The following is a 14,107-nucleotide window of genomic DNA, read 5'->3' on the forward strand; positions in this document are numbered from 1 at the left end:
TTCATCTGATAGCAGGAGAAAATTTTTAATTCTTTGAAGTTAAGGGAGGAAAATATAAACAAAACATCTCCATATGCTCAATGGGATACAAAACAAAATTACAAAGGCTAGTAAGAAACCACCACCACCCCCCCCCCCCCCCCAAAAAATAAATAAATAAAATGTTTCTGTGAACTCTAGTAGAGAGAGGGAGAGAGAGAGAAAGATTACTGCATGACCAACTGGCAGTCAATTCAGAAGTAAAATTCAATTTTTTCACATTAAGAAGAAGCAAAATATATGTCATGTCAATGCCATGTTTATATACATATTTTTTATTGCAATAAGTATTGAAAATGAGGTTACATGCAAGTTGGCTTCTAAATTTGCACAATACATTCTTTTATACATATGCTAGAGAACCCATCAAGGCCATAACAAATGCTGGTCTATAGCTAAGCAGGTTCCTAGGAGCGGAGGTCAGGATAAGTTTATAATCCTCAGCACTTTTGCATAAAGCAACCAGTCAAAGAAGCAACTAGCAAGCCAATGTGAGATACTTAGGACATTTACCAGCTCTATAAAGAACCCATAGAAACCTTTTTTTTCTTTATAAGAATTACTACTAGAAAAAAAATTGAATTTATTATCTGGAGTAGTAGTCAAAAACTTGCAAAATATACATACCATCAATTTTCTCGTCTATCAACCAAGAGACTGATGACAAATCATAAATTTATAGAGGTTTTACAATAATCTAGTGATTATACCTTCAGCATTTAACAAGTTCACTGAACAAAATCAACACAAACTTTGGAACATGGTCAAATAGCTAAATCTTGCTTCAGCCAGCAAGCAACATTTAACTTACACTGAAATACTCCGCATTTCATCGGGTGCCCAAGTTTTCCCAACTGTGGTCATGGCAACACCAGCCATACTGACTAAAACTGCAGCCACTTTTGCAATATTTATGGAGTCCTGACCAAGAAGAGCTCCAAAGAGAAGTGTAAAGAGGCCTGATGTAGAGGTTAAGATAGTAGTACTTGAAACACTGGTATTTGCCAGAGCAGAATTCGATAAATACTGTTTCGGATCGATACAAGGAATAAAACTAGTCAGGTGCATGAATTAAAGAAAGAAGCCAAGTTAAAAATCCATAAAACCAGGGCAACTCGAGAAAACAAAAAATTCTCTACAATATCAGACTCTGCACATGTTACCAGCCATCACGACACCTATGGCAAATCTATGACAATATTGATAATAAAAGTATCGTCTTTACAGAAAACAGAAGCATCAGAGTGAAGAAGAAAGAAATGTCAATACATGCTTTGCCGTCAGAAATGTAACCAGTATCATATGTTAACATAGCCAATCCAAATTCAACACCAAAGTCAAAATTCTAGGACAAAATCATTGCAATAAAATTAATAAAGAATGAGTTGAATTATTATGGAATTGATTGAGAGTTGGATACATGATTCAATGTTGAGCAATTATCATCACATCAAACCATATTTTTCTCTCAATGGAGTTGCAAGCTCTCTAATAATGTTTTTAGGCATCAAGGGGTGATTATTTCTAATAAATGTTCATAACATAAATGAGGCACAAAATATTGATTTGTAAAGTAAAAGTATTTTTATAACTGATGAAAAAAAAATTAGTATTTTTGGGCTTCAGTGCCATTGCTCCCTATGCACTATTGAACACAAAATCAATAATATTCAGATTTTGAAGAATGGAGAGAGAATTCAAGCACTAACCTTCTTGCAAACAACTTGTGACCCACAAATAAGTTTGAATTGAGCAGCATTATGACTAAATATTTAAATGGATGACTTGATCGAAATCCTCAGGAATTGTTTCTGACTTTCAGAAAACAGCAATTATTTGCAATACACACACACACATATATATAGACATGCTTAACAACTAACCATACTAGATTTATTCCAATGGTCTCATTCTGAATGCTCCCTATGAACCCCAACACGCATGCACGCACACGCAGATATATACATGCATCTAGAAGAACAGGAGATTTAAAAAGTAATGTTTCACCTCCGACATAAACCATAAGGGAGTAAGATAAAAACTACACTTGGTAATTTCCCATGGAGCAAGTTCAGAGCTACTTCCAAGCAGGTCGGCCTCATCTTCCTCCTTGGCAATCAAAGGGCACCCCTCTTCCCTTTCACTGAGGTCTTTGTCACTAACCAGGTACTTCTTCAAATCTTTTTCAGGACTGTGGGGCACTCCATTGTTTCTTAGAGGTGTATGCAATCCAAGTGAAGAGCTCATGACAGTGATGCCATTGTGAAGGTTCTTATAAAAATTTGAGTCCAATAAACTGCAGCCAGAGTCTTTCAAAACTGCTATGGGTAGATGAACCACCATAAGAGACACCCCAAGGTAGGTGAGTGCGAATGGCTGTTTATACTCTCCAAAGATTCTCTGCAGCACATAAGGAGGAGCCTAAGCCTGAATTTTGAAATTTTAATCAATAAAAAGTCAATTCATATGTATGTCTGTATGTAATGTGTTTATATGTATGCATATAATTTAAAAGGGAAGTACCCAAAAATTCAAGGCAGAAAGAAGAGAGAGTAGGACTAAGATTTATTATAAGAAGATGAACTGAGAGAAGCATCAGATGCTAAAATGGTATCCCACTATCCCCTTAAGGTATTACACTGGAAATTCACATAATTTTCAGAAAAATAGTAGCTCTAATTTCCCATATTATTTGAGAATCTCAGAGAGTTAATATGTTTTGTACTCAATGAAGCATAGAAGTAAGCAATCCTCCCCTCCCTAATGACAATAATGAATGAAAATGTTGAGATGAGAAAAAAAGGAAAATGCTACTCAGAATTACAAACAGTAGATTTTGAGTAGGAAATAAAACTTCTTAGGGCTTCCTAACTGCTGTAAATATTCCCTTATGCATCTGGAGCAAATCGAAAAGGAAATAGAAAAAAAGGAACAGAAGTCAATGTGATTTGGCAATCTGCCTACAGCCACTCAACCACGACAAAAAAAAAACTATCAATGTGTGTGTGCATGTGCACATAATACTTTACGCTTGTGTAAAAACCCCAAGATACCCTTTTATAACAACAAAAGGATATCATGATCCCACTCAAAAATATCTTAACATACTCCAGGGGCATCCCCAACACACCATTGAGACTTCATATATATGGACACACATGCATATATATGCATGGGGGTATTCATGTGGAAGGGAGCCGAAGATTTGGACCACCCTTTTGAATGTGAGCCACAACTCTTAACACTAAACAAAAAAAAAAAAAGGTAAGATCCACTAACCCCTCTCGCGTCACCCCTTTTTGAATATGAGACACAACTCTTAACACTTCAAAAAAAAAAAAAGGTAAGATCCACTAACCCCTCTTGTGTCACCCCTTTTTGAATATGAGACACGACTCTTAACACTTAAAAAAATAAAGGGTAAGATCCACTAAACCCTCACCCTACACTCAAATGAGTTTTGAGAATGACCAAAGAACACCCTCTCAAATAGCCTCCATGAATAAATTGTTACTTCCTAGTTAAAAAGGCCTTATAATTATTGAACTTTTCATTCTATTACCAAAATATATTCCATTACCATAAATAATAGAGAGATGACACTCCAAAAATTATCATTGACACTTCCCTTTTATCTTTTAATACATAAAAAATGACCCCTTAATTTTCACTTTGCTCACAAATTCATTACTTAATTGAATGAGAAAAAATAATGGAGTGCCGATGAAGTGCCAATGGTGATTGGTGCCTCTCTAAATTAAAGCATAAATGTAGCTATAAGCAATGTTATTAAATTTGTCCAGGACATCAGCTTGGTGAAATGACTCAAACACAAGCTAGTGGTCCAAGAGTGGGTCAATGGTTAGACTGCTAGCTCAAATAATATTATAATTAAAAATTTTATAATATTTAACTCTTAACCTTTTAATTTTCATTGATTCATTTACATTTTGAGATTTTGACATTAACAATTTACTAATTTAGACATTTCTTACATTAAAAAATGCACAATTGAGTAGGAAAAGGTAGAGTTTGCCTAGGCTGCAAGATAAGTATTCATTAAAAAAATTACTCATTCAATTACCTACCAACTTAAAAAGGGGGGGCGGGGGAATGCACTTTACATTTGGACTATTCTACGACATTATTGATGCCCTAATCTACCTATAATTAAAAGAGACTTCGGTGATTCTGGGCATGCCACGTGCTTGTGTATTTTCCCCTTTTTTTTTCCTTTAGAAAAGAGTCCAATATACATTAAATGGAAAAGAAAAAAAAAGAACACAAATATTTGTTGTATGCATGGAAAAGTCAAAAAGCAATAAGAGAAAAAGATAAAACATTAAATACATCCAAAGCTCTGCCAATGGGTAGCTCCAATGCACAATTCTCTCTCCTCCTTTCTCTCTCACAATTAAATATATTAAACATTAGTAAATGAAAAAGGCCTACATGTGGCCGCCAGCCTTCATATTACATTCTAAAATAGACGCAATTTAGAGATTAATCCACTTCTTCCTATAAATATATAGAATGCAGCCATCATGCTAAGCCTTAAATCATTGTCAGTCACAGTCACACAATGAGCTGTTATAAATTCCATTTCTTCTTACTTATGGAATGAACCTTTCGTATTTCATTCATGCTCACAAAATACGACTATATGCATCTATGGTTGCACAAACATGGTTCAGTTTTATCGTAGTCAACCATACAAACATAGCGCATAATTTATGCTCTATTATGAACCAAATTATGAACAAATCTCATTTCATTTGATTACATTCGTCTTTCATTTCATGTATTTCCGTTCCCGCCACGTAGCGTGGGCAGGTAACTAGTTATCTTTTAAAAGTGACACTTAAAATCTCTCAAAATATCTACCTAGTTACCAAAGACTCCTATAAACAAGAACCTTAAATATAATGGATAAACATCATGTGCACGACACATGTTGCCCTTGTAAGCCCAAGGAAGATTATGGTTAATAAATTTTATCCTATCACCATGGTAGAGACTTGTTTTATTTTCTTTGCTTTTGTTTATGGAATAAACTAATCACCCACAAAAAAATTAAAGTAATTAAAAATTACTTATCATCTTGTCATACAAAAGTTAAATACAAAAAAGGAAAAACAAAAATATTACCCATCCTTAGATACTACCAACATAGAATGGAAGCACAAAATTCTATAAAAATATTAAGTTTTGATTGTTAACATAACAAAACTGAATGCAATTAGCATAAAAACAAAATAAAATTAACAACCAATAATTTCCCCACCAAGAATATTCATAAATAAATATTAAAAAGAAAAAAAATTCAAAAATATAACCAAACCTCAAAATTTTTGACAAAAAGTCTCCACATCCTGCACGTTTTTTAGTCAATTAAATTACAGGATATTTATATATTCCTTAGGCTTAGAAGGGCAATTTTTATTTTAAAAAATTATTAATTATAAATGTGTCATGCATATTAATCCATTAGATTGAACGGTTCTTGTTGATAGAAAGGGTCTTTTGCAACTAAACATTTCAATAGTTAAACACATTTATATTCACTCTTTAAAAGCTGAGGGCCATTTCTAACATGCAGATAGTTTTGCCAGCATAAGTGTATCTTTAGAAAAATGTTATTTTTCAGATGGGAGCTACTATTACCAACCACATAAATCATGAACTAACCTCTATTGTTATTACTAAAAAAAGTGTTAAGATTTAAAAAAAAAAAAAAAAAAAGCATCATAACTGAGTATTTTACTACCATAATGAATTAAGACCTAAGTATAAAAATAATACTCACTAAAAATACTATTGAAAAAATATATTACACCTGCATAATTCATTGAGAACAAAAATATTCTAAACACTGTTTTTGCTTGAGACTGAATTATCTACACCACACACATCATCCATGTGAGAAATTATATAGGAATCTGCCCTTCATCGATGTGCCTTTTTTTTGGTTGTGAAACATGTGTCAGTAAGTGCAGTGTCATTTTCACAAAAGTCAAGGGTGTTGGTGATTTTACCACAAATTAAATTCCAAACGTAAAGAAAGTAAAACAAAATCCTAAACAGAGCCTAACAAAATATAAAGAAACCAGAAAATAAGGATGATGATGATAATAATATCATTAAACTTTAGTAGATGAATAACAGCAACAGCTTTCAATAACATCAAAACAAAAATTTTCATGCACCTTACCCAAAAACCAAAACTGGGAATTCCCAACCTAACCCCACACCTAAAATGCAGATTGTCAGTCAAATAATAAATTCGCAGAGCATATCAACAAAGTGAATCAAATCAAAAACCACGATAGAGAGAAGAATGGGATTGAAATTAAAATGAACCTGAGTAACCTCGGCTGACGCGACCCAAATGAGGACGGCGGCGGCGATCAACCCTAAACCCGCCTTGTACCTCCAACCACCCATCACCCAGATGATCAAAGCCTATAATACCCAAAAGCAACCAATAATTAACCCGTCTGAGCTCGAATCAGAAAAGGAACAGCACGAACAACTCCATCTCCACTCATCTTCAAATATTTCTCTTGAAAATATCAAACCCTCAGCATCTGGTACCCTGCATTTGTCCCCTGGTGATGCAATGCCGGCAAGCAGATACGGGCGATTAATTTGGCGTCCATCTACGCATTTGCCCTGTGTCTGTCTGATCACACCGCGACGATTCAGAGAGACAGCAATAGCGACAAAAATTATCAGCTCTCCAGACATTGGAATCGGCGTGGTTCACTGGGAGAGACAAGTGGAAGAACATGCGGTACGTGGCGACTCCCAAGCTACGAAGCTGGCGTCCTTTCCTCCTTCCTTTTTTTCATTTTTAGTTTCTTTGATTTCTTTGCTTTTGCCTATTGGGTCGCCGCTTCTGTTTATTTTATTTTATTTTATTTTTAATTCAAAATGATTTATTAAATATTGTTGACTCGTACCAATTTTTTATGCATCCCTTATTTCTTTTTAAATTTTATATATTATTGCTATAGAGATGCAAGAAAATAAATAGAAATGAAACAGAAGTTTAGATAATTTAGTTTTGCTCTACGAGTGGATGTGATAAAAAACATCAATATTTTGATATAAATTATAAGATTTTTTCTGTCAATTTATGTGATCATAAGCCATTTCTTTTGATAAATTTAAGAATATTAAATTGTTACTATCTTCTCCCAAATTATTTTAGGTCTACTCATATCACTACTATTGCCCCTCTCCACAGTAACTAATTTACTCTTCCTTGCTGATGCATTATAGGGCCTACATTGCAAGTGTCTATATCATTTGAGTCATCTCTCCCTTATCTTATCTTTTATAAGAGTTCCACCTAACTTATCGCGAATATGTTCATTCCTTAATTTATCTTTCAATGTTATACAACTCATTCATCTAAACATTCTCATCTCGTCAACTTTTACTTTTTGGATATTATGTTTCTTCATCGCCCAACATTCTGATCCATATTGTAGCAACCCGAACCCGAAAAATAAAATAAAAATGAATAAAAGAAAAGGAAAATAAAAAAAGGAAAGGAAAAATAAGAAAAAGAAGAAGATAGTTTGGTTCAGCATCAAACCATCGACGGTTTGAGAATCTCTCAAAAAAACCATCAACGATTTTCTCTTCAGGGGGCATTTTAAGAAACAAACCGTTGACAATTTTCTCTTCAGGGGACATTTTAAGAAACAAATTGTCGACGGCTTTGTCAAGTGCAAGAAAACCATCGAAGGTTTTCTGTAGGGACAGAACACCTATAAATAGATCTTAGTTCATTTTTTTAGAAAAATTATTTTCCCCTTCGCTCTCTCTGCTAGGGTTTAGGGTCTTTGGGGCAGGCATTTATAAGCTTATTCGAGGGTTCGTGATCACTCCCGAACGTAAGGTTCGTGTTGTAGCTCATCGGTTTCCGTTCATCGGCAGGTTTGGAGCCTAGGTTTCGGGTTTCCTGTTTATTTTAAGCGGTTTCTTTAGAAAACAGGTAAGGGGAATTAATTATAGCAGGCCTTACTAAATTTGAACCGGTTAAATTTGATTATACAAATTTATATACATATGTATGACTTCCTGAATAGTTAGGCATCTAGAAAATAATAATTTTTTTATTATATTTTCAGATCCATCAGGTGATCGAGCTTAGAGCTTTGGGCAGGGTAGTATTTTTGGTAAATTTTGGGGTGGCTGTAAGAACAATTTATGTATAATTTATGTTTTAAATACTGGGATGTAATATAAACAAATGGATGCTGTTGTTTTATTTGGGATTTATAGATAAATTCTGGTATTTAAATTGAGGTTGTTTATTTATTTATACTGCATGATTGTAGTTTATGGTTTCAGAAATAGGTGAATGAAATACGTAACCTTTGGGCCCCACTTGGCGGGTTCAGGGTATTATGGATGGTATCAGAGCCTAACGGTTCTGCAGACTTTAAGGATGATTAATACTAGAGTATAGGTTCGAGTTAGGATAAGGATGAGAATGGGTAGGTTAGGTGGAATAGTGGTTTTGAAACTTGGAGGCGGAGATCCTTTGACGATCTTCTGTATTTTTCCAGGAATGACGATTTCTGGAAAACTACGGTAAATCCATTAATGGTTTCGTTTCTGAGTTGAGAGACTGAAACTTGGGCACATAAGTCAGAACGTTAGGTCAATTGAGTAGGTTTATCGTGTCAATGTTACGGTTTTTTTGTAAGACGATATAAATGAATCATAGATTGGAACTTCTATGTTGTAGTAGCTTTTCGTTTCAAACTTGTTTCAGTTATGATAAATGAGGAGATTCTAAGTTTGTTTCTATCCAATCTTCAGGATGGATCCTAGGAGGAAGGGCGTTGACATTGGAGGAGATAAACATGTGGATACCTCCAGTTAGGATGACGTTGATGCCTCGGCAGTGCAGCATAGCATAGCACGTCGGGCTAAGAAGGAAGCTCGGAGAGAGCAAGATCAACCACTAGCTGATAGGGGCTGCACTTTTCGGCAGTTCACCCGGACAAGTCCGCTAGCTTTTGAACGAGGTGCAGACCTGATCGTAGCTGAGGAATGGATTTAAGAGATGGAAGAACTCCTGATTGTTCTACATTGTACTGAGGAGCAGATGTTTTAATACGCTACCTTTAAACTTGTGGGGGAGGCCAAGCGGTGGTGGAGGGCAGTGAAGTTGGTAGAGGAGCAGCGACTAGGACCTGCAGTCTTCACCTAGAGTCGCTTTAGGGAGGTATGAGTTCTAGCATTTGACCTAGGGGCCCATGACTGTGCAACAGTATGCATCCAAATTTGTGGAGTTTTCACGCTTCGCTCCACACATGGTTCTGGACGAGCCGCTGAAAGCTTGGATGTTTGAAAGAAGACTAAGGCAGGGGATACGTGCTCGGGTTGTGGCATTGTTGACTTAGAGTTTCTCTAAACTAGTGGATAGGGTCATGGAAGTTGAGGCTAGTATATAAGAAAGTGAGGTAGAAGCAAATTAGAAGAAGAGATCTATACCTTCCAGCTCACATATTGATGTCCGATAGGATTCCTGTAGGGGAGATCGAGATACCGGGGGTCAGAAGTCAGATAGTACTAATCGAGATTATCGGGAGAATTCATCTCGCCCCCTTTGTGCCAGATGTAATCGGAGGCATTCCGAGGAATGTCGGGGTGGGAATATTGTGTGCTATAGGTGTGGCAGATATGGCCACATAGCTCGTGATTGTCGTGCTCCACCAATCAATGCACCCACTCCTGATTAGAATAGGAGGAACAACCCGGTACCTCGAGGCGGCAGCGGCGGCTCGTCACGTGTCTATATGCTTACCCCAACTGAGGGGGACAATGCTAGAGGCGCAAGTAGTATATTTACATTTGCATAAGCAATAGTCTTGTTTGATTTTAAATGAATCGATGGTTTATATGTTAGAATAAATTAAACTGTATGAATGTGATTAGTTAGCTTTTAAGTTGTGAAAAATGATGGAATAACGAATTTCGATGACGAAATTTTGTAAGGGGGGAAGAATGTTGTAACCCGAACCCGAAAAATAAAATAAAAATGAATTAAAAAAAAGGAAAATAATAAAGGAAAGGAAAAATAAGAAAAAGAAGAAAATGGTTTGGTTCAGTACCAAACTGTCGACAATTTGAGGATCTCTCAGAAAAATCGTCGACGATTTTCTCTTCAACGGGCATTTTAAGAACCAAACTGTCGATGGTTTTGTCAAGTGTAGGAAAATCGTCGACAGTTTTCTACGGGGACAGAACACCTATAAATAGATCCTAGTTCATGTTTTTAGAAAAATTCTTTTCTCCTTTACTCTCTCTGCTAGGGTTTCGGGTCTTTGAGGATTTTAGGGCATTTCAAGCATTTCTAAGCTTATTCGAGGGATCGTGATCGCTCCCGGATGTAAGGTTCATGTTGTAGCTCGTCGATTTCCGTTCGTTGGCAGGTTTGCAGCCTAGGGTTTCGAGTTTCCTATTTATTTCAGGCGGTTTCTTTAGAAAACAGGTAAGGGGAATTTATTATAGCAGGTTTTACTAAGTTTGAACCGGTTAAATTTGATTATAAAAATTTATATACGTATGTATGATTTCCTGAACAGTTAGGCATTTGGAAAATAATGATTTTTTTATTATATTTTCAGGTCCATGAGGTGATCGTGCTTAGAGTTCTGGGCAGGGTAGTATTTTTGGTAAATTTTGAGGTGACTGTAAGAACAGTTTATGTATAGTTTATGTTTTAAATACTGGGATGTAATATAAACAGATGGATGTTGTTGTTTTATTTGGGATTTATAGATAAACTTTGGTATTTAAATTGAGGTTGTTTATTTATTTCCGCTGCATGATTGTAGTTTATGGTATCAGAAATAGGTCAATGAAATAAGTAACCTCTAGGCCCCACTTGGCGGGTTCGGGGTGTTACACATATAGCATAGCTGGTCTTAAAGTTGTCCTATAAAACTTTCCTTTTAATTTTAAGGGTATTCTACGATCATAGAGCATACTTGAGGCACTTCTCTATTTTACTGAACCTATTTTAACTCTATGCATTACATCATCTTCAATTTCTCCTTCAGCTTGCCTAATAGATCCAAGGTATCGAAATCTACAAGTGCTATTTATTTTTTTATCATCAAGTTTAACTTTGTTACAATCTTCCTCTTATCATTACTAAAATTACATTTCATATATTCTGTCTTATTTCTACTTATGCTAAAGTCTCTAGATTCCAAAGCTTCTCTCCATAATTATAACTCAGCCTCTACTTCGTCCCTAGTTTCATCAGTTAATATAATATCATCTGCAAACAACATACACCATGAAACCTCCTTTTGAATACTCTTAGTTAGTTGACCCATCACTAAAGCAAAAAAAAATGAGAACTCAAAGTAGATCCTTGATATACACCTATGGTGATTGGAAATTCTATAGTTTCTCCATTTATAGTCCTTACACTAGTCATTACTTCATCATACACATCCTTAATGACATCAATATACCTATTACATACACCTTTTTTTTTTCTAAAACCCGTCATAGAACTTCCTTAGGTATCCTATCATATATTTTTTCAAGGTCAATGAACATCATATGCAAGTCTCTCTTCTTTTCCCTAAACTTTTTCATTAATCTTCTTAAAAGATATATACCTTCTATCGTAGATCTCCCAAGCATAAAACCAAATTGATTTTCTAAGACCTTCGTTTCTAAACTTAATCTTTGTTCAACTACCATTTCCCATAGTTTCATTGTATGACTCATAAGTTTAATTCCACAATAGTTATTACAATTTTGTATGTCTCCTTTATTTTTGTATATAGGTATTAAAGTGTTTTTCCTACATTCATCTGACATTTTCTTAGTTCTTATAATTGTATTAAATAAATTAGTTAACCATATAATTCAATTATCACCTAAGCATTTCCAAAATTCTATTGGGATGTTATCTGGTCCCATAACTTCCCATTTTTCATCTTTTTTTAGTACAAACTTAACTTCATTAACTCCAATTTAGTGAATAGATCTCATATTTTTAGTATTTTCCTCATTTGACAATTCTAAGTTTGAACCTTTCATTTGATTTTCATTAAACAATTTACTAAAGTAACTTTGACATCTTTCTTTAATGTCTTCGTCCTTAACCAAAGACAATATCATTCTCACTTTTTATACATTTTACATTTTCTCAGTCCTTATTCTTCCTTTCTCTAGCTCTAGCAAGTTTAAGTATATCTTTTTCCCCTTCTTTTGTATCTAATATATCATACAAACTATTAAACTATCTATATTTAGCTTTACTAACAATATTTTTTATCTTTTCTTGCCTCCTTATACTTTTCAAAGTTATCCTATTTCTACATTTTTGTCACATTTTATACCAAATTCCTTTTTTCTTTATGGCTTTTTGTACATCTTTATCTCACCACTAACTTTCTTTGTTATTCAAGAATCTTCCCCTTGATTCATCTAAAATCTCTTTTACTATCTTTTTAATAGAGTTAGTTAATATACTCCAAAGAGTATTTATATCTATCACATCCTTCATAGTCCAATCCTCATATTTGGGAAAGGTATAAGCATGTTACTAATTTTAGTTGTAATGTGTTTTCAACACATTTAATTAACTCGATTCATGCAATGTGACAAACAATTATGAATTTGGTCTTTGCGCCAATGTATCTCTCTATTTCTATCACTTATCATCTCTACTTCCCTAACTCTATCCCTTTCTCTCGCCCTCACCTTATCTCTTCTAATCTAGTTATGATGACTCCCTCATTTTCTTTTCCTTTTATATGATTTCTTCAACTTCTACAACTCTCTCACTATCCCTATCCTTACGTCTCTTATGGGGATTAACATAATGAGTCCATTCATTATCAATCCACCATCTCCCTATATCAATCATCACTTCAAAAGGTGCTTGATTTTTTGTCAAATAAAATCATTGTGTAATAAGTGTATGAGTGATATAAAATCTCTTGTAAATTATTTGTAGAGTTTCTCATTTTCAGCCTTCGTAAATTTAAGTTTTAAGTTCTAAATTCTAAATAAAACTTTACATTGTTTTATTACAATTAGTATTATTTATGTTATTTTTGTATATATAGTATGTTATGAATAAAGTTAATCTATTTTCAAAATTATATATATACAAGGTCGCAAAATGGATCAAGAGGTCAAGTTTGGATTAGGTCATCAAAGGATTATAGCAGTGTTTAGAGAGGTGAAGGAGATACTCCAAGCTTAAGGAGCAGGGCGCAAACAAAGAGCCCTCAAACTCCTTTAAGGGATAGCTCCTTGGTACAAGCTCCCTAGCATTCAAGAAGGCTTCAAACTCCTTTGAAACTCAGAGACTTGCTCTGGAGAGGCCAATCTTTTCAAATAACTCTCTAACCCATGGGGCAACTAAAGATGAAGTTATGATAGGCGCAAAAGAGGCAAGGATCAACTTTGTAATTAAATTCTTGAATATATCAATGAATGATACAAGTACACTCTTTTATATACATGCATTGTGAGCAAGTTTATTCTATGTTCGGTTACCTTATGGATGCACGTGTATGTGTCTAATAAAATGTTGCCATCATGGTTCACCTATTATGCTCATCCACACCGGCTTGATGAAGTAAACTTTGAGTTTCTTGTTTGGAGGAATCCATGACAAGTGTCGCCCAAGAGTCTAACAAGGTAGGCAAACTTAGTTTGTGCAAAATTGCCCTTCTTTGTAATGAACATTCAAAATGTAAAAAGATTTGAAGAAACAAGTATTTTTTTTTCCCTCATGAATGTCTCCACTCTTATTAAAACACTTTCAATAATGACATGTTGCCCTTTTTATATTAGTACTAAGGCATGACACAATTTTTTTTTTTTTTGGGGTACCAAGAAGACAATATCTATATCTTTCAAGCAAACCTAACTTTATGCATTTTATTTTGTTAGAATAATTCAGAAATTAGAGATGTTGGGCACCTATTAGTCTCATCTTTTTGATGAAAATTTTAATACCACTATGAGAAAGACTTGTACAAGATGATTCTTCTAGAGTTTAATG

General features: G+C 34.6%; 1 protein-coding gene across 2 annotated transcripts in view; it reads right to left on the bottom strand.

Annotated features, from left to right (window-relative positions):
* The window catches only part of LOC131150680 (thiamine-repressible mitochondrial transport protein THI74-like), a 29,440-nt gene extending 22,524 nt beyond the window's left edge, over window positions 1-6,916 (bottom strand). The window contains exons 1-3 of one of the 2 annotated variants that reach the window (XM_058101546.1): window positions 6,400-6,916; window positions 2,047-2,439; window positions 851-1,065 (exon numbers count right to left, since the gene is read on the bottom strand). In XM_058101546.1, coding sequence (XP_057957529.1) covers window positions 851-1,065; window positions 2,047-2,439; window positions 6,400-6,483 — 692 coding nt within the window. In that variant the 5' untranslated portion in view covers window positions 6,484-6,916. The remainder of the gene's footprint in view (window positions 1-850; window positions 1,066-2,046; window positions 2,440-6,399) is intronic. The other variant, XM_058101547.1, reaches the window with a different exon arrangement.
* Between the last annotated feature and the right edge of the window lie 7,191 nt (window positions 6,917-14,107).

Source organism: Malania oleifera, chromosome 3 (assembly GCF_029873635.1).
Source record: "Malania oleifera isolate guangnan ecotype guangnan chromosome 3, ASM2987363v1, whole genome shotgun sequence".
In the NCBI taxonomy this organism is placed as follows: Eukaryota; Viridiplantae; Streptophyta; class Magnoliopsida; order Santalales; family Ximeniaceae; genus Malania; species Malania oleifera.